General features: G+C 46.0%; 1 protein-coding gene across 2 annotated transcripts in view; it reads right to left on the reverse strand.

The window, feature by feature from the left end:
- The window catches only part of OTUD7A (OTU deubiquitinase 7A), a gene marked incomplete at both ends in the record, with an annotated part of 114030 nt that overhangs the window by 66905 nt on the left and 25362 nt on the right, over positions 1-21763 (reverse strand). For both annotated transcript variants that reach the window (XM_080693042.1, XM_080693041.1), the window contains one exon: positions 7670-7852. In XM_080693042.1, the coding sequence (XP_080549168.1) occupies positions 7670-7852 (183 nt within the window). The remainder of the gene's footprint in view (positions 1-7669; positions 7853-21763) is intronic.

Below are 21763 nucleotides of genomic sequence, written 5' to 3' on the forward strand. Positions count from 1 at the left end.
CTGAGCTAGACCCTTGTCTTTATTTCACTTTTTCTTTTGAAACAGGGTTTCACTAAGTTGCAGAGGGCCTCATTAAGTTGCTAAGGCTGGATGTGAATCTGTGAGCTTCCTGTTTCGGCCTCCCAAGTACTAGGATTAAGAGCATGTGCCATCATGGCCCGCTCTTTGTATTTCTGATGCTCAGGCATCTGGGCCTTGCTGACTGGGACAAGGCTGCTTCTCCCAGGGCCAGCTGAGTCTTAGAGCAAATGACTTGTCCTGGAGTGTGCCTTTCATGTGCAAACCAGCTCACCCAGGGTCCACACTCTGCACGTGCCCTCTGCCTGCCTCTGCAGACCCAGGAGGTAATATTATTTTGCCTTTATTACCCCAGAGTCAGGGGATCAGAAACTAAAGACAGGCCCTGTGCCTGGAGCCCCCCAACCTGATTCCAACTGGCCAGTCCTGGGCCTGCTCACCCTGTCCTGGTGCCTCTGCCCTAGAACCCACAGCTAAGGCTCTGGCCACATCTCCCCTCGTCTCTCTGCCTCCTGACCCACCTGGTGCTTCTCTGGTGGCCCTGTGTGGTCTGCCATGCTGCACCCTAGTTCCCAGGGAGCTGTGAGTAAGCTTTTCTTCATGACTGTCCTTTCTGCATCTGTGTGTCTTACCATTCTTGATGAAAATAAATCCCGAGTATGTTTTAAAGTAGGTGGACAAAACTTCTATTACAGGGTGGGATGGATATAAATGTTTCAGGCTGTGCAGGGCACATGGTCTCAGGTGCCAGTGCTCAAGTCTAGCACTGCAGCAGCCATAGATGGATAGATACATGGAGGGGCATGGGGTGTGTCCATAAAACTAACTTTCTTTCTTTCTTTCTTTCTTTCCTTCCTTCCTTCCTTCCTTCCTTCCTTCCTTCCTTCCTTCTTTCTTTCTTTCTTTCTTTCTTCTTTCTTTCTCTTTCTTTCTTTTTTTTTTTTTTTGCAGTACTGGGGATAAAACCCAGAGGTATTCTATCTCTGAGCGACACTCCCAGCTCTATTTTTTATTCTTTATTTTGAAACAGGATCTTACTGAGTTGCCAAGGGCCTCACTAAGTAGCTGAGGCTGTCTGCGAACTGTGATCCTCCTGTCTCAGCCTCCTAAATGCTGGGATTACAAACCTGTGCCACCACACTGAATTCCATAAAACTTTATTTAAAAAGCAGGCAGTGCTCAGACTCAACTCATGGGCCACCATTTGGTGACTCATGATTTAGAACATGGAATTCTGCCTCTTCTCTCTCAGCACATGATGATTTCAGGAAGAACTCAATGAGGGAAGACATAACAAATTCAGAAACTGTCCAATCTCTGTTTTATTATGATCAGCTATGTCTGTCTACAGGCTCAATTCAGAGGACTATAGTATGATGCAATCCTGTTTTCTCCTTAAATGATATTTGATCACCACACAAGAGCACCAACTGTGCTGGGGTTGCACCAACCTCTCTGAACACAGAGAGGTTTTTTTTTTTTTTTTAGCATTCTTACCAGGGAGATAAGATAATGGGCTACAAACTCCCTGTTTGTGGCTGGCTAGAAAGAAAACCACTAGGTGTCCTCTGTCTAGATGGCTGTTTCCTGCAAGAGGCCGGGAACATGGGTCTGCGCAGTCACTGAGGATGGTCATGGAGGCCCCAAAGGTGGATGAGACCAAAGGCCTGCAAGGGTGGTCCCTCCCCAGCCAGATCTAATGACAGGAAGGAACAGAACTGAAGGATCATACGGCAAGAACAACAAGAGAGTGAGAATCCTCTCCCCAAGCCCCATCCGGGCATGCGCAGTGAGGGCGGGAGGGCGCACCTTGGTGGTCAGGGTGCTAGGGCATTCTGTAGCACCTCTGCTCTTTCAGCTGAGCCCTGCAGGTTCCGGCCTCCCTGTTATCACCTCAGTGTGTCAAGCACTGCCTGGGCCAGTGCCAGTGTAGGAGGAGGGCAAGGCTGGGGTGGGCAGCAGAATGGGTTTTGTAGCCATTATCATATGGTGAGAATGCTAGAAAGACCCTGGCTTGTGTCCAGGGAAGGTGGCAGAACCCAGCACAGTGGCTGCTGCTGGTACCCATGCTATTGTGTGTTTACCAGCTATCATTGAAGAAGAGAACAGGGTCGTCTCAAGGGCTGGCTGGCACCTGTAATAATGGTGCCCCCTTTCTCCAGCACACCTGGCAGCATGCAGATGCCACAGAGCAGGGGTCCCTGGAACACGGATGGTGGTGTGGGGGGTTCTCTGAGGGGAAGAGTCCACTGTGACAAGGAAGTAAGGGGCAAGTTTAGAGCCTGGGTGGAAATGTTCAAGGACCTGTAATCCCGATCCTGGGGATATACCCGAGGCTGTGTGGAGCCGCCCGTGCTTCCCCGCCTGCAGCACCGCTCACAGCCAAGAAACACAGTGATGGCACATGAGGCGGTATTGGAAAATGGCTTTGGTAGTAATTTCAAAATGTAAGAAGTAGTCAGAGCCTGGGTGCTACGCAGGCACTCAGGCAGGGAGGGGAGACCACCTGTGACCATGTAGAGTTCCCCGCACCTAATGTGATTACCAAGTACACAAAAGAGTGGTAGCCTAGGGCCTTCATATTTTAAAGACAAATTTATATAATAACTTCTAGCAGATAGAGATAAAAAAAATGGCTAAAACTCCCCAAGGATGCTGGAGGATGGTACAGGTCACCAGGGATGCTGGAGGATGGTACAGGCCTTCCTCAAAGAGGGCATATACCATGTGACCCCTGACTTTGTTAACCAAATAACACACCTTGGTCATAACAAAGGCTTGCACCAGAGATAATGAGTAGGCCCACACCTGCATCAGGAGCAGATAGAAAGACTGTTAAGCAGGATTGGAGATAGTGAATCCTTATAATCATACCCAAAGGCTTGCACCAGAGATAATGGGCGGACCCACACCTGCATCAAGTCAGGCAGATAGACTATTGGTTAAGCATAATGGGACAGAGTGAATCCTCATTATTATACCAAAAGGCTCACACTGGAGGTAATGGGCAGGCCCACACCTATGTCAGTCAGGAGCAGACAGAAAGACTATTGGTTAAGCAGGATGGGAGATAATGAAACTTATAAAAACTGTTCTATGCTCAAAAACCTCAGTGTCTTATTTTCAAGGCACTCTACTATGTCCCTCTCTCTGACGCAGTGCTTTATAATTCTGTCCCTTCTTTCTACCTTTGTAATAATAAAATTGCTTAAGCTTACAGCAGTATAGTTCTGGCTATTTTTTTTCTAAATTAGCTAAAAACAAGAACCCACGGCTCCATCCCACACCATTACAAAAGCACCCAAGTGCCCCTTAGCAGATGAATGGATGGAGAAAATCTGGTATGTAAGCACAGTGGAATACTATTCGGCCATAAAAAGAATATGATTTTTGTCATTTTTGATGACAAAGATGAACATAGAGAACATTATATTAGGTTAAATAAGACAGACACTGAAAGGCAAATACCGCAGAAGCTGGCTCACGTGTAGGAACAAAATAAATAGATCTCATAGAAGAAGTAGTGGGGCTGAGAGGGGCAGGAGAGGTAGAGTAAGGTTGGTATTTGTTATTAAATTATGTTAAGATAGAGTCATAAGTTACTAATAGGTGGTCTGTTTTGTTTTACATATGTCATATTAAGAAAACTCAATGAAACTATAAAAATAAATAAATTCTAATGTTCCATACCACAGTAGGGTGACTCTAGTTAATAATTTACTGTATATTTCAAAATAGCTACAAGCAAGGATTTTGAATGTTTCATCACAAAGAAATGATAATTTTTGAGATGATGGTATGCTAATTATCCTGATTTGATCATTACAACATCATATACATGTATCAAGATAGCCTATAAAGATGTTAATTAAGAGTGTGTTAGTTAAAAATAAGAACAACAAAACAATTGTGTCAATTAAATATGTGTCAATTAAAAGTAAAAGCAGCAGCAGCAACGCTCTCACGGGGGTAGGGCCACCAGGGTGCAAGGTCCCAGTCCTCCCCGGGCTGTGGTATTAGCTGGGAAGACTGATAACCACAGGCTCTACAGCTGTGGGTAATTCAGAAACAGCTGGAGAATGCAAGCATGGCTAAACAAAGTCAACAATCTAGCAAGACTCTGTTGCAAAATAAAAATAAAATAGGGCTGGGGATGTAGTTTGGAGGTAGAATGCCCCTGTATTGAATCCCTTATCTGTCTGTCTGTCTGTCTGTCTGTCTGTATGTCTGTCTCTCTCTCTCTCACACACACATGCTTGTTAAACATGTTCAAAGAGCAGAACATTAGTGTATGAAATGCTAGTAATGACACAGAACTCTTTTAGGTGCACCGTAAGCGCTGACTTGCAACAGGTGCACGTGAAGAATGGCGGGTCGAACGCCAGGTTTCAAGCAGATTTCTTTGAAGATGAAAATGCGCTAGAGGAAGACAATGAAGGAGTGCTTGCAAGTTCAAGGGAAATGACTTGAATTGAAAATTCGACTAAACAAAAATTTAAGCATATCACAGAAGTATGTTTTTAAGTATATCATGAAGGCATTAGGAGATTCGCCAAGCAAGAACACTCTTGGAAAGTAGCCTCTGAGGAACTCCTCATTCAGCAGAAGATAATCGAGTGGATACAGCACTGTCTCTTAAGGAAAGGGAAGGGCCCGAGGAACAGGCCACGAGGTGAACTTCACAGGGCCCTTACACGGACTCCGCATGATTCAGTCTCGATATTGCCTCGTGGAGCAACCGAGAGACACGGTCAATGCAAGAGGTGTGAGGCTGTTGCCAAGGATGTCAAAGCACTCTGTTTTATGCTAAACCACTCTTTGTAAGTGGAAGGCATATACCCTAAAGTGATAAGCTAGGCACGGGGGCGCACACCCATAATCCAGGTACTTGGGAGGCTGAGTGAGACAAGACGATCGTGGATTTGTGAACAGCCTCAGCAATTTAGTAAGGTCTCAGAAAATTAATGACACCCTGTTTTAAAATAAAAAAAAATAAAGCTGACAGTGTATCTCAGAGGTAAAACACCCCTAGATTCAACTCCTAGTACCTTCCAACCTTCAAATAGCACAGTGTAGCAAACATACAAGTCGGAAAACTCATCTGTTATTAAATATTTTGTACTTGATAGTACTTGTATTTATATCAACTACTTATTAATCAATACTTGGCATTAATGTGCCCGCTTTTACCCTAGTGGTAGTGCGGTGGGTTTGCTTACACCGCATCACCCACCCACAGGTGAGTAACCTGTGTCATTTCAATGTCTCGGCAGCACTGGGTGATGGGAATCCCAGCTCTCTTATAATCTGTTGTAAATAAACTGCCAGTGCTCAAGTGTTTTATGATGCAAGGCTGCAAAGATGAGCCATTTAAGAAAGACAGTTACTTCTTACTAAGCAAAGGCAGCAAAAACCACCTAACGACGGCTGAGGGCGAGGGGGAGGGAGAAGACAAGAGCTGGGGTGTAGTTTGAGGGTAGAATGCCCCCGAGTTCAATCAGAATACATGTAGACACACATGTATTTTTCAGGGTAAAATAGAGTTAACAAGTTGTTTTTAATCAAAGGAAGAAAAAAAACACTAATTATAGGTGTGTGTGTGTGTGTGTGTGTGTGTGTGTGTGTGTGTGTATGCGTGTGTGTGTGATACTGAGGACTGAACCCCAGGGGCATTCTATTCCTGAGCTACACCCTTAGCCCTATTTTATTTTTTTTATTTTGGAGCAGTCTGGCCATGTAGTTGAGGCTGGTTGCGGACCTGTGATCTTCTGTCTCCACCTCCCAAGTACTGGGATAGGTGTGCACCACCACGCCCGGCTTAAATACAGGTCTTAATAGAAGAAACAGCCACATAAGTAAAAGCAGAGTGTAATACTTCCAAATCGGTAGAAAAAAATTAACTATCTGGAGAAGATAGAAAAGAGAAAAACACAAAAAAGGTTGGCAAATGAAACATTTGATATAAAAATATAGAGAGGTAAGGTGACTATGGTAAACTAAATACATTAAATTTGCAGGAAAGTATTCTGTACAAGCCAAGTGATAAGGCAGGTGGGGCCATGGGACAGACACACACACACACACACACACACACACACACACACACGCACACACACCTGTGGTAATGTGACAGCCTTCATTAAGGATAAAGCCACAAGTCAATGAGGGGAAGCCAACTGATCACGGGAAAAACAGGGCAAATACGTAAGTAGGAGCGTTGCAGAATCCAAAAGCTGGCTGACTAGTAAGCAAACGAAGAGACTAGAGTCAGACTGAGCCCCTGCCCGTCACCCTTCACAGTGGATGCATGAGGCAAAATCCTAGCACTAACATCCAGCGCTGGCAAGCACGTTCATACCCGGTGAGCAGAAATGTGCTTAGAAAGACACCCTGATGTTAGGAAGGTAAACACACACCTGTTGGCCCACAAGCCCACACGGGGCCGCTACCTACAGAAGGAAGAGTCCCAGCAGGTAAGATATCACGTCAGCATTGTTTATAGTAGCTCAGAGAAAGAGGGGGAAAAAGTCTAGGACAGACCTAAATGTTTATGCGGGAGGTCTAAATAGTCATGTATACTAAAGAATAAAACGTAGCTATCAAGAAACTACGTTCCACACCGGGCGTGGTGGCGCACACTTGTAATCCCTGCGCTTGGGAGGCGGAGACAAGAGGATTGTGCAGGTTTGAAGCCAGCTGCGCTGGCTTAGGAGACCCTGTTTTGAAATAAAAAGTATAAAAATAGGCCTGGGAGTGTAGCCCAGAAGTAAGAAGGGTTTCCAGGAACCTCAGTACCACCAAAAATAATTTAAAAAAAAGAAACTAAGTTCCAGATCTACTGCCTGGTGAGATTTCCATCGCAAGGTCTGCTGTGCATTCAATGCTGATGTGTTTGCATTTTGAGCAAGTCTAGTCAAAAGAGCCCGAAGAAGCGAACCTGGACGACAGTGGCCATCACTCCTGTGAGCTCAGGGAAGTGGAGGAAGAAAACTTATTTTTTTTCTTTTTCTGGTGCTAGGAACTGAATCCAGGGGGCATTCTATCTTCAATCTATACTCCCAGTCCTTTTTATTTATTTATTAAGCCGGGTCTTGTTGAGTTGCTGAGAGCCTCATCACATCTCTGGCCTTGAACCTGCAATCCTGCTGTCTCAGCCTCTCATGTCCCAGGATGGCAAGCATGTGACATCACACCCAGCTAGAAGACAACCTTAAGTTTCCACTTAATACTACTGTATTGCTTCCTTTGTTACAATAAGCACATCTTACTTTTGTAATGAAGAAAAAGAATGACAGAAAAGATGGGGCATACAGAACAACAACGTGATGTTGAATGGATCTGGGGTCGCATTATTTGGGAAATAATGGAGAAAACTATAGATGTTTGGTCTGCAGTAACCAGGACCCCAAGAGGAAGGCTGGCCATTAATTCCCAAAGGACTTGCTCTCCTGCTTTTTGCTGGTTAGAAGTAGAACCATGAATAGATGCTGCGGAGGACATTTCAGCCCATCACAAGGAACAGTGTTCTGAGGGCCCAGCTTGTCTGCAGCTGGGAGGTGATGGCAGGCTGTCTTTGGACCACCCCGGTCTCTCTACAAGCTTTGGTGCGCTTTCCCGGGCAGCTGCACCAGGCTCAGCCCTTCCCTGGTACCTTGGGCGCTGTCGTCCTGCCGGTGTGGGCAGGGCCGCTCCACCTTGTGTCCAGGCTGGGGCAGCTCTCGCTCGGGCTGCTTGTGGCACCTCCCCTCGTTGAACACAGGCGGCAGGTTGGCGGTGTGCACCTGTCGGAGCTCTTCATAGTCGCTGAGAGCGGCTGTCAGGTCCCAGTTTTTGCCTATGGAAAAGAAACGACAGAAGGGTACAGTATGAATGTGAATCGCGGTCTCACTCTAGACAAGAGTCTAAGCGTGGCCAAGAGGGATCCCATGAGTGTGTTAACTAGTTAATAAGAACCTTTGCCCCAGCAGCTCTCATTGATTCAAAGGAGTAATAGTCTACTGCACAACTTCTAAAAGTAGAATTTTATGTCTGCAACCAGCGACCTTCTTACAAATTCCTGCCTCACTAGTCATTGTGCTTGACAAAGAAGCGTTATACAGGAAACCGCTCCTTGTACCTTACGGTGTAAAAATGCCCGCCACCTTGCAGGCCGCCACCTTGCAGGCCGCCATCTTGCAGGCCGCCACTGTGGAGCACATGCTCAAGGCTGCCTGAATTTGGTGTTTTCCAGATGACAAGCCTAATAAGTCCCCAGTATTGTAATTTTTCTCTGTTGCTGACAAGGTTGATTTTATGTGGGTGAGAAGGAACAGAGCATAAAATAAATATAAAATAAAATAAATCCCTAAAGTTTTTTTTGGCTTTTGTTCATAGTTCTACTCTTTCCTTTGATCTTTATATGAGCAAAGCAAATGCTTGGGAGGTATTCTCCTGTTGGAAGTCTTAGTTGTAGGCCCTGCCTGGTGAGATGGCCAGCTGAGTGCAAGTGTTCATTCTTTTCCCCCAACTAGGTGTCACAGCAGACACTTTGCAGGATCAATTAAAAATGGTAAAAGGCTTCCGGGTGTGGCGGGGCACACTTGTAATCCCCGCATTTGGGTGACTAAGACAGGAGGAGCGCACAGGTTCGAAGCCAGCCTCAGCTACTTAGTGAGGCTCTCAGCATCTTAGTGAGACCCTGTTTCCAAATAGAATATAAAATAGGGCTGGGAGTATAGCCCGGAGGTAGAAAGCCTCTGGGTTCCACCCTCAGTACTACACACACACAAAATGGTAGAAGGTAGAAAGTAGAATTCATTTGCAGTTGCCTCAGCTACAATACACGGAGATACAAGAATAGCGTTTAGAGCTGATACAGCAAATATGTACGTATGAGCATGTTGAACAGTACAAAGGCAAACTCTAGAAGAAGATTAAAAATTAAGAAAATTAAAATTAAATTAAATTGGAATACAGAAGGGAGAGAGGAGATCGGAACAAGAAGACATAGCCAGTTTATTACGGTCTATCATAGTAGATGGACCAATACTGTCTAAAGAAAAAGGGAAAAAGGATATTACAGAAAGGTAGATTTTTTAAAAGTAACTGATAAAGACATAATTTTTCCAAATACCAGAATTTTTAAATAAACGGATAAGAAAACATAATGAAAGATATTTGAATTTATTTTAAATAGAATATATGCCACAACTAAGATGAACTGTATCTATCATAGCAATAAGTTTAAGTTGGTTTCACGCAACTCTTTAAAGAAAAGTATATTTCTGTCTCAGAAAGAAAAGACCATCTGTTGTGGTTAAGAGACGGATCCAGAGCAAAGCGGTTTAGAAAGGTTATGACCAAGAGCAATGTGAGGGCTTATCAGGTCAACCAAAGACAAAGACATCACCGATGACAACCCGAGAGCGACACAGAGCTCCTGCTCTGCCCAGCAGCAGAACCCAGCCCCAGAGAACCCAGGAAGACGAAGACAGTGCCTCTGTCAGGGATAGGGTTGGATTTACAGTGACAATGTACTCACCATATATTTTATTTTCTGCACTTTATGCTACTTTGACGTCTTGGGGCCCCGCTGACCAGAAAGTCTTCCCTCCACAGCCTAGTTCATTCCCAGAGACAGCAAAGGATTTCTCCACAGGTACCATCTTTACAAGAGATGCCAATCAATCCATAGCCCGTGGCCCCACCACCTTCTTTAGCGGGCTGTTACACCAACAGCTGGGAAGCAGCCCCTACACTGCAGAGCTGCTGAAACGACTGAGTCTAGCCAATCCCAAACCCGCCTGCCATGCCTTGCCCTCCTCCCCAGTGAAACCATAGAAGGGCTGGCCTGTACTTCCCCATGCTCCTTCTGCCTCTGGACAGACCCTGGGGCTCCCCATGGGTCTAGCCCTGTGTGTGGTGTATTGTGATTCTGCTTCTAGGGAAAGTGACTCCCTTATGACAGTTACCTTGGTGTCTGCATACCTGAGTAAAACAAATCTCAGATATATCTTCAAGTAAAAGGCATGCGATGTATGGATATCAGCATACTAAATCGAGACGCAGAAATGACCACGATATCTTGATACATCTGTTACAGAGAAAATGCCATCAACCGCAGAGTAGTTATTATGATTTATTTTTAAAATTAATCCCAGGGCCTCACATATGCCAGGCAGGCAAGTGCTCTACCATTGAGCCATAGCTCCAGAATACAGTATAGATTCTAATAAAGTAACAGTTAATCTCTAGACTTCAGAGGTAAAAAAAAAAACCAAAAGCCTCTTCTTTGCTGGGACCATGTGTTTTCTATGGTCTGGCCTCATTCTGGGCCACCTTCTCAGTCCAGGACTCACACAGACAGGATGGGCACTCTTCCTGATGGCCTGTGAAGAGGGACAAAAATCCAGGGGCATCTTCTACCAACAGTAAAACTCTGGCCCGGAAGTGGCATCTCACTTCTGCTCATATCCCATGGCCAGAACCCATCACAGGGTGCTTTCTGACCCAGGGCCAGGAGGGGCATCTCCACTTGCCCACAAGGGGTGGGCAGAGAGCAGGAGATAGACCATGAACAGCACTGATGATGAAGACACTAGCTACAAAATTAGTATACTAAACAGCCTTCATAGATCAACATAATGGAAGAAAAACTTTTATTTACAATTGCAGCTAAGAAGATAAAATATCGAGGGATAAATGTCTTTGTACAAAACATGTATGTTGCTGTGTTTGGATCGAGAATGTTCCCTCAAAGCTCAAGTGTTGAAAGCAGGGTCTCCAGTGCAGCAAGGTCAAGCGAGGCGGGGCTTTTAGGCAATGACCGAACATAAGGACTCTCAGCTCATCCATGTATCAGTTCAACCAGTGGATAGCTACATGGACCACAGTGGTAGCTGCATGGACCACAGTAAACCAGCACCTGATAAGAGGAGGTAGGTCACTGGAGGTGGGCCCTGGAAGGGTTTATCTTACTCTTGAACCAACCCTTCCACCCTCTCTGTCTCTGTTTCCCGGTTGCCATGAGCTGAGCAGCTTTCCCTCAGCAGACACACTGCAAGAATAATAGCAAAGGGTTTGCCAGTAAAAATATTGAAATTGTAATCCCTGCGCTTGGGAGGCAGAGGCAGGAGGATCGCGCAGGTTCAAAGCCAGACTCGCTGGCTCAAGAGACCCTGTTTACAAATTTTAAAAAGTATAAAATAGGTCTGGGAGTGTAGCCCGAAGATAGAAGGGTCTCCAGGAATTCCAATACTATATATATATCTTTTAAACCAGGATTTTCCTGCCCACCACCAGCAGGAACCAATGCTTTGGTCTGATGCTGAGGAGTCAGCAGGGCCAGCAGACGAAGGGGCTACACACTTGTCAGCCTGGATCTGCAGGTGCGGGGCTCCAGGTCGGACAGTATGCTTACGCTTTGCTTGGTTAATCTCCTGGTGTGCATGAATCCCTCATGTCTGTCTTCTCTCCTTGTCTTAGGACATATGGTTGATGAGGAGGGCTTGAGTTCTTCACAGGTGTTTAAGTGACAGTTTGTTAGAGACGGGCTACGATTGAACCAGCTCACGAATTAACAAGGCTCAGGAAGGGTTTGGTGACTCCGGGACTTTGGGGAAGGCAGGCGCATCTCCAGTTGTGCCAGACAGCAGTTAGTGGGACGTAAAGTTATCACTGTTGCTTGCTAATTAAAATGTAGTTCCAAAAGTACAGACAAATAGATGGAAACCTGACAGAAGGGGGCAGACAGCCAGAGGGCCTCCTGCCAACCGAATGGTCCCCGACCCGCTCTCCTCTGTGTAATTACAGAGAAGCCTGGAATGGCACTTCCCAGAACTGCTTTTCTGGTAAGTTTAAGGTTCGCACATGAGAAGCATTCGTGCAGGGTCTGGAAGGTGCCAGGAGAAGCCACTATGCTCCGCGTCGGCTGGGAGGAGGCACAGCTCCGGGGCTGGCGGGCCCCAGGAGTCCCACTGGGCAGCGGCTGGCATGGTGAGGCACAGTGGGCGGAGGGCGGGGCAGCAGTGGCAGGGTCCCTGGCTGGCCTGCGGCTGAGTGTGACTCCGCTTCTGCACACGGCTCCCCTCTGCCTCCTCAGCCCTAGGAGTCTGGATGAAGACCCTTCTCTCTTGCAAACTAGAAGTATCTTATGTATTCTTGACCGAGCTCTGGCTGTCATCATAGGTGAACTTGGTACATACACAGCCATCCGTCCCTCAGGGGATACCACAGGGGATTGGTTCTAGGACTCCAAGATCCCAGAGCCCCTGGATGCTCAGCTCCTTTATAAAATTGACACAATATTTTCATTCAATCGATACACATTCTCCTGTATACTTTAGATCACCTACTGATGACTTAGACTATCTTGTACACTTTGAGTGCTATAAAAATTGTTGTGACACGGTACTTTTAGGGAGCAGTGATAAGCAAAAAGTGGACAGGTTCAGTGCGGAAACAATTTTTTACCTATTAATGCAAATCTACACACGTGTGCATACATTGATACATTAACATAGGAAATAGTAGGCGGGGTTGGGCATCTCAGCAGGAAGTTGAAGGCAAGGAGAAGCTGCTTCCCCAGGTGGAGAAAGGCTCCCAGCTAGCTACTGTTATGCGCCTGCAGTTTAGCCCTTAGCATTACTCTGGGAACAATGCTGTTTATCAGTTTTGTTTTGTTTTTTGTTTTTTTCTTGTTTTGCTCTGAGAGAGAAGGACTAAGGGAGCGCGTGGAGCTGAAGAAAGGACACAGACACTGTGCAGAAAGGGGAGCGTCACGGCTTCTGCCTTTACACTACATTTCTTGAAGTCAATCAAGTCTGAACTTTAAGTGTCACCTCTACGCCTATGCTGTGGCCAGCTCAACTGTCTGTCGATTCACAACAAGGCTACGGCGCATTCAGTGGCAAGTCCTAGAGCGCTATCCCGACAGCAGGGTTTTCTGCAGGAAACCTGGGCTGTGTGTCGCACGCGCAGGCAGTCAGGGTGTCCCGCGGCCCATCTGGGCGCCAAGAGGTGTGTGGCAGGTTCTGCCACAGTCTGGCTGGCTTTGTCACCCTGGGCAGGTTCCGCCATCTCCACCTCTGCAGGGCACTGCAAATCTTAAGATTCTAAAAGGTAAGACAGTGACACACTACAGGGTTTTACCGTTGTCCTGAGGTTGGGGTGGACACAAGCTGGGGAGCCAGTAATGCATCCTACTTTGAGGAGGCCACTGATCCAAGAAACTGGACAGGCACCCTGCGTGCACAGGGCCACCCAGTCAGTGGATGGGGTGGGAGTCAGGGGTGTTACCAGGAAGAACCCTAGACTAGTCTGCACAACCTGAGGCTGCCACGCCCCCTCCACCAGTGACAGCACCTCGTGACCAGCATGTGACCTGCACTCTGCCGGAGCCCAGGAGCTCTCCAGAGTAATCACTCCCTTCTCTACCACTGTGCTTCCATCTTGCATCTGGGACACACTACCCTCTTAAAGCCTTTTTTTTCCCCAAATTTTTATAACACATATCAATTGTATATTAACGGGTTCAGTGTAATATTTACATACAAGCATACATCATGCACCAATCAAATCCAGTCTCTTTTCCAACCCTTTTCCACCACACTTTTGTCAATCTCTAGTATAATCACCTTTAGACCGGCTCGTCTGTGCTGTACTTGTCTGTGTCTGTCTTGATTCCTTATCAGAATGTCCCCAGGTCCTATCTGCTTTGCTAGAAATGACGAGGTTTTATTCTTTGTTATGGCTGCGTAATACTCCATTGACTATACATACAACATTTTCTTTAGCTATTCGTTGATCCATGGGCACCTAGGCTTATTCTGTGTCCCAGCCATTCACCATACTCCTGTGGCTTGCCTCCTTTCCACGCACTGCTCTTCTCGGTCTCCTCTGCTGGTCCCTCCCTTCTCCACTGGCTGATGGGTCTCTAGTTCTGGGACCACTTTTCTTCTGCCAGGCTGCTTACTTTAAGTATATCTACATACTGACAAGCCCTGGATATGTGTGTGTGTGTGTGTGTGTGTGTGTGTGTGTGTGTGTGCAACTTTTTTGCAGTGCAGGGGATTGAACCAGGGCCTTGCACGTGCTAAGCAAATGTTCTACCACTAGGCCACACCCCCAGCCCTCCTAGGTCGACTCTGACTCAGCATCTCCACTTGGACGTCCTGCAGCATCGTGGGCATGGCAGGGCCTCAGCCAGGGCTGAGAGCTTCCTCTGTACCGTATCTACCTGCTTCCCCTGCTTCATGTGGGGCGAAGTCCGTGCACTCTCCTGGCTGCTGTTCTCTCTACACTTCACACCAGGAAATCCTTTCAGCTCACTGCAGGAGAACAGACAGCTACGGGAAAGGCGGCGCTGCAGGGCTGTGGCTTAGGAAGGCTGACTGCTTGGTGCAACAGGCTCACTGCGCGGACCCTCACGAGGCTCCTCGTGCCTGCAGGGTCCCTGGTGCTGCCAATACAGAGATGAATAAAGAGCCATGTGTGCTTCCTATGAGGCCTACAAGTTAAGGCAAGAGGGAAGCAGCTGTGGTGGCTGGGATGGCCAAGAGGTGTGTACAGAGTTCCAGGGAGTGTGCAAGGGGCTGATGAGCCTCGTTACTTGTGAGTGAGGAGTGGAGGTGTCCCTAAAGAGAGGAAGGGCACCGAGTAGGGAATGTCACACACACAAGGGGCCTGAGGCTTGCAAAACCAGTGAACTGCATGCAGGTTCCCCGGGGTGGGCGAAGATTGATAAACAAGGAAAAATGACATGGCCACAAGGTGGCAGTAGAGCACATGGCTTTCTCTGACAGGTTTTTAGGCTGAGTTGGTCATTGCTGAAGCAGCCTTTGGAGGAGGGAGGTTGCGACTCTGAGAGGAAGGGGGGCAAGCTCCCTGGGGAGGGACAGTCAGGGTGTGGGGTGGAGCTTACATGTGCTTGTTAACTGTACGTGTCAACTTGACTGGGCCATAGGGTGCCCAGATACTTGGTCAAACGTGATTCTGGGTGCATCTGTGGGGATGTTTGTGAAGGTTACCATGTGAGTCTGCGGACTGAGTAAAGCAAACTGCCCTCCCCAGTGCGGGTGAGCCTCAGTCAAGCGGCTGGAAGCCTGAGAGGAACAGAAGATAAATACATACGGCAAAGCTCACCCTCTGCTCGACACTGAGACTGGCCTGCAGGTTCAGATGGGAACATGTACCACGGGTTCGCCTGGATCTCGATTGTGAACTGCAGGTCTTGGGACCTGTTTATCTTCAGAACTGCATTACAAGAAGTCTAATCTGGGCGCAGTGGGATACACTTGTAATCCCAGCCCTAGGAGGCTGAGACAGGAGGATCACAGGTTCGAGGCCAGCTTCAGCAACCAGCAACCTAAGACTCTCAGAAACTTATCAAGATCCTATTTCAGGGTGAAGTGAAATAGGGGTGGGTGATAGCTCAAAGACTGCCCCTGGGTTCAATCCCTAGTACTGAAAAAAAAAATCGACTTCTCTTTCCTTTCTCTCTTCCTCTCTGTAATATAAATGTATGCATGTATTTTTCATGCCTATGTATATATGTGAACAGTAAGAGATATCGAGATGTCCCTACTCCCGAGAACCGAGGCTAATATTTACATCTAGAGGAGTCACTGTGAAGCAAAGAGTTGCTGAGTCAGAGTTCTTCCAAGGGCAGCGGTGACTGAGGGCCTTATAACCACAAGGCTCTATCTTATCAGTGGCCATCAGATGCTGGGAAGTTTGGCAGGTATGCAAAACAGGAAGTCTATAAATGGTTAAAACCCTGCTTATTTGGGCTATGTTTAAAACAAATGAGTATGTAGGGCTGGGAGTATAGCTCAGTGGTAGAGTGCTTGCCTACCATGGAAAAAGCCCTGAGTTGGAGCCTCAGGGCCGCAAAAAACAAGCAAACAAACAAACAAAAAGAATATGTAAAAGTTTGAGTTCAGGCTGTCAGGCTTTTGAGCTAATGGGTCACATCTTCTTCTCACAGGGTGGAATCACCCTCTTTTTAGCTAAAGCTGAAATCAGCACCAGTATCATTCACCTAAGAACTGGGGCTTCGTCTCCCAGAGTTCCATGTGGTAAAGGCTTAGCCTCAGTGTGGCACTAGGGGAGGTGGTGGGAACGGTCCTATTGGAAGTCCTCAGGACGCGGGGAGGGGCTGCTCCGGCCCTCCCTCCCTCTCCTTTGCTTCCACTGATGAGCTGGGTGGCTTTGCTCAACGATATGCTCTACTGTGACACGCTTTTCCAAGCCCGCAAGGATGGGATCAATCTGTTACTGACTAGAACCTCTGAGACTATGAGCCCAAATAAACCTTTTCTCCATGCAAATAAATGATACCAGGTATTTTGTTACGGTGACAGAGAGCGGACGGATACAGAAAGTCAGGTTTCCCGGTCTTTCATCCTAAGTGGTGCTTTTTGTTAAGAATCCTAATGTGGATTTCCATACAGTCTAAGATGGCTAAGTCAACTGCCAAATTGAATATGGTATTAAAAATTAACGTGCGCTCTGCTGAGATGGACAGCAGCCTTCTAAGATGACACTGGGCAGGGACCCTGGTGCCCTGGCCAGGCACCCGTGCTGCCAATCTACAGTGTTCAAGAAGGAGATCTATTCCTTCCAGTTAAAAATTCCTAAGGCAGCTTTTAAGAACCAAAAGCTAAATCCTTAAGCTCTGAGGAGTCAATCACTTTGTGTCCTGGATGTTTGCCAACTAGGCCTTGGGGAGGAGGCTTCAAGAAAGTGTTCTAGCTAGGTCTACGGGAAGCCCACCAGTTCCCCTTCCCACAGGGTCTGTGCCATGAAGTGAGCCGTGGAGATTGCCCCTCACCTGGGCCAGGGTCTTCCCTGGGGATCTAGGGACCCTGAGGAGGCCAGGCCCCCAGGGGAGTCACAGCCCAGAGCACAGTTAAATAGTTGGCCCTGGGTTGTCAACCCATCCACATGGCAATGAGAAGGGATGCTGGGCTCTGAAGATATTTTCTCTGTATCAGAGTCAAAGAAATAATGTCTGTGATTTTGATTCTATGTCTACACAGCAGTGGAGTGGTACCCACATAGGTGCCAGGACAAATGCTCACTGTGCCTGCTCCTCTCTTCCCAGGTCACCTCGTGGCGAGGCCAGGGTGCCTAAAGAATCAGGAATGGGCTGGGATAGAGCTGGTGCAGGGTGAGCCCACGGTGCTGGGTAAGGCTGGGGGCCAGGAGGCTGCACCCCCAGGAGCCCTGCTCATCCACACAGCTGAGATCCAGGGCCACCCACTCTCTGTGTTGGTACTGAATAGTTCCCTGATAGGATTACTTTAGGCAGAGTTACCCCCGACCCCACCAAGAAAAGAGGAAGGGGGCCCTGCCACTATTTGCAGGACAGCAATCTCTGCCATTAGAGCAGCCAGGTCCAATTGTAATGTGGGCCTGCGTGACTGTCACATCTCCACAAGGGCCCGGTGCTTGGAGTGTGTGGGGTGGGGCCCAGGTCAGGATGCATGGTTTTATTTCGGGAGAGACAAGACCATTGGTAGATTCTCCGCTGCAGAAAGGAATATTCCTATACTCCTTTAATTTTTTAAGAAAATGTTCATGGTATACTTGGTAGACAGAGGAATGACTGTCAAGACCTGTGTTCAGCTGGGTGGGTTTTGTCAGAGGCGTGATTGAGACAGTGGGCTCATTCACTCCGCCAACGTGCCCATCATGCCCTTCCATGCCCTTCCCAGCCGACCTCTCTGTCATTACTTTTACTGCTGCCTAACATGTTAGCACACACTCAGTGTCTGAAAACAACACAACTCTTTCCTAGTGGCTTTTGGAGGCCTACACATCCATCAGTAGATGAATGGATAATAAAATTATGGGGTATATATACACAATGGAATTCTACTCAGCCATAAAGAAAACAAAATTATGCCATTAGCACTACCACTGCCACTGCCTCCAGCCACACTCCACTGGGGTTTCTCCTCTTTCATCTGGAGTCCCTATTGTATCCTAATTTCTCCCTAGCTTCCACATATAAGGGAAAACCTACGATCCTTCATTTTTTGTGACTGGCTAATCTCACTCAGCATAATACTTGGTAGTTCTATCCATTTCCCTGCGTAATTCCATTATCCATTCATCTGTTGATGGACGTGTAGGGAAATTCTATTGTTAGAGATGCATGTATAATCTCTATAGTAACCACTGAAAGAACAGAAGAATGAATTAGAAGCTAATAGAAAATAAATCCCAATTTTTACTTATACAAGATATAGACAATACGAGAACACAGAATGAGTAAGGCAAACATAAAGCTGACGAGGTGGCGTTAGATGTTTCATATATATAACCAAAGATATCAATGACCACATCTACTGAAGGTAAACTAGATACTTCAACTTAAAGACAGATGGACAGACTGGATTAAAAAAGCCTAATCATATATTGCTTAGAAAAGCTATATCGTAAATACCAGGTGTCAGAAAGGTTCAAGTAAAAAGAGAAAAAAAAATTTCTACATACACTAACCAAAAGAAAACCAATGTGGAAATATTACTATGCAACAAGTAGACTTCAAGAAAAATCACCAGGCGTGGTGGCATATGCTTGTAATCCCAGCATTTGGGAGGCTGAGACCGGAGGATCGCAATTTGTGTCCACCCTCAGCTACTCAATGAGGCCCTCTGCAACTTAGTGAGATCCTCTCTCAAATTGAAAAATAAAAAATAGGGCAGGGGGTGTTGCTCAGAGGTCAAATGCCCTCTGGGTTCCATCCCCAGCCCCGCAAAAAAAAAAAAAAAAAAAAAAAAAAAAAGAAAGAAAGAAAAAGAAAAAGAAAACATTTCCTTTGCAGAATTGGATTTATTTTTTATTTAAAATTTTTTTATTGTTGCGCTGTAGTCATGCATCTTAATGGAGTACAAGATGGTAGAGCCATACATGCACACATCACCCAATTAGCCCTTACCCAGTTCCAGCCCCATTCCCTCCTCCTCCCTCCTTCTCACGTTTGATTAATGATTGACTTTGATATGTTTGTTAAAGTCCATCACAAACATTAGAGAGTTTCCCTCTTCCCTCCTCCCATCCCCTCAGTTAGGTCGCCTTATTTCCTCATCTCTAGTATTTCCTTCTTTGTCTAGAGTTCCTCCTAGGACCCATTTTCTCCCTAGCTTTCCATATTAGGGAGGGCATCTGATTTCTTACGATCCAGCAATACCACTTCTGGGTCTCTACCCAAAAGAATGGAAACTAAAAAAGAAACTAATGCATGTGTATCTATGTTCATAGCTGCACAATTCACCATAGCCAAACTATGGGACCAGCCAAGATGTCTACCAACAGATGAATGGATTACAGAACTATGGGATATATACACAATGGAATTTTACTCAGCCATTAAAAAAACACAATTATGTCATTTACAGGGAAATGGATGAAATTGGAGAACATTGAGATTAGTCAGTCACAAAAAACTTTAAGAGATAAAATTGTTTATAATGATAAAGACATCAGCCTGACATGAAGATATAACAAGATGAAAAGTAACCTCCAATCATATGAGAAAAAAAAACTTATGAAGATATGTTCAAGGCCACAATCATAGCCAAGTTAGAGACAGCACTTTCAGAAGCTGACGGAACAAGCTGACAAAAATAACTGGCGGGGTCTACATCGCACCAGTCGTAAACACGAGGCAGCCAGCGTTCATGGACCACTGCACTAGCACACTTCTTTCCCTGTGATCGCAGAACATTTACCAAAACCAGTCATATGCTAGACATCAGGCTAGTCCTGATTTTCAGAAGGCTGAACTCATTCCAAGCCTATTCTTTGATCAAGTGGAACTGAACAGGAAATTGTAGGGACTGGCTCTGCCCTGGTGCCTTGGTGCCAGGTGGCCTGCACCAACCCACAGGCTTTGTCGGTACAGGCTTGCACTTCAGCCTCAGTCTCAGCAGAAAGCCCGAGGATCGGTGGGAGGTTGGTAATGTGTGACTCCTCACCTCTCCTCCTGCCTGCCTCCCTCCCCTGGAGGGTGTCATGAAACAGTATCTGGGGGTCCCATGTGCCCTGTTGAGCATAAACCCTCTTACCACAGCACAGAACAAGGTCCTCAACACACTCAGTAGCAGCCGTGCGGTCCTGATTCAGTGTCCCCCTATTTGATATGTGGGACCAGGACCCAGGAGCTGGCACTTCTGGCGACTCTTCCTTTACCATCTATGTGCAAGTAGTGAACTGTCTGGATCTAAAAGTGGCTTGTTGTATCCACCACTGAATGAGGCAAACCTTGCCTTTGCTGGGTCTTGGGCAGAAATCAGTAAAAAAGATGATTACAAATCCTTACACATTTGGGAATTAAATAGAAACATGGTGGATCCGAACTATGGTGACTGGAAGCAAAAGGCTAAACCTCAATAATCCAAGTTGAGGGTTTGCAATTCATGGTCCATGCGCTAACTCCAGCCTGACCTTATTTTTGTACAATGTAAGAGGTGAGAACAGCTTTCACATTTTAAATATTTGTTTGTACACCAAGATCGTGTGCATGTATATCATTGTCAACATGATTTACATTTTGATAGGAGACTATAATGTACCAATAAAAGCACACACAAATAAATATTTGTTTGTTTATGCTGGGGGTTGAATTCAGGACTTCTGCATGCTAAACATGTGTTCTTTCCCTGAGGTCTGCTCCCTCTGCGTTTTTATATTTTTAAATAATTTTAAAAATATACAACAAAAACCACATGTGGCTTGCAAGCCCCAAGTACTTAATATCTTTCCTTTTATGAAAAAAGTTTACCAAGCCCTGATCTAAGTAGTCATCTCAAATAGTTTAGAAATGGCAAATTTAGCCAAAAGATAATAGAGAAATGAAACAAAAAGAGGGAACAAAGAGCAGATAAGACAAAGAACACAAAACTCAAGTGGTAACTTGAGCAGGACTGTGAAATAGTACAAAGTCAAGGTGGCTCTGCAAAACACCCAGAAGAATCTCTGCCCTCAGAAAGACTGATCTTTAGCTGTGTACAGCTAACCTTTGTTTATTTTTTATTTCTTAGCTTTTAATTTTAAATTTTTAAATTTTTTATTGGTGCATTATATTCATACATTGTATTGGGGTAAAAAACTTGTGTGTACACACATGTACACATCGCTGATTTAACCCCTACCCAATTCCCACCCCATTCCCTCCTGGTCCCTCCTTCCCTTGCTTGGCTTAGTGGTTGACTTTGATACGTTTAAGTACATTGTATGTTTTAGAGATTTTCCTTCTTCCCCCTCCTTTCTCCTCCTTTAGGTTGTCTTGTTTGCTCCTCTATAGGATTTCCTTTTCCATCTAGAGTTCTTTCTATGACCCATTTCTCTTTAGCTCTCACATACAGCTAACCTTTAGATCTATGCCTACATGCAAATGAAGGCAAACACCCAGGATTATGTGCGGAATGATTCCACGGACACAACTTGAAACAACAGGCAAAACTGACCTAAGGGGTGAGACTACTTGGGTTACCTCTGGGGACAAGGAGGGTGTAGAGATGAGAAACGGGCCAGCTGCTGGCTGTCACGCCCCATGAATCACATCAACAATGGTCATGCAGGTAAAGTGGGTTAGTATGCCTTATAGAATTAAACTATATACTTATCATTTTTGGAATTTTCATATTCATGTACTACTGCAATAAGAAACTTTAAGTTATCATTTTGTATAAGACTGTGGATACATTGTATGTCTTGCTGAACTTACTCTGAACTGAGTTTGGCAAACTGTCACATG

Source organism: Muscardinus avellanarius (assembly GCF_963383645.1).
Source record: "Muscardinus avellanarius genome assembly, chromosome: 3".
NCBI classification, from domain to species: Eukaryota; Metazoa; Chordata; class Mammalia; order Rodentia; family Gliridae; genus Muscardinus; species Muscardinus avellanarius.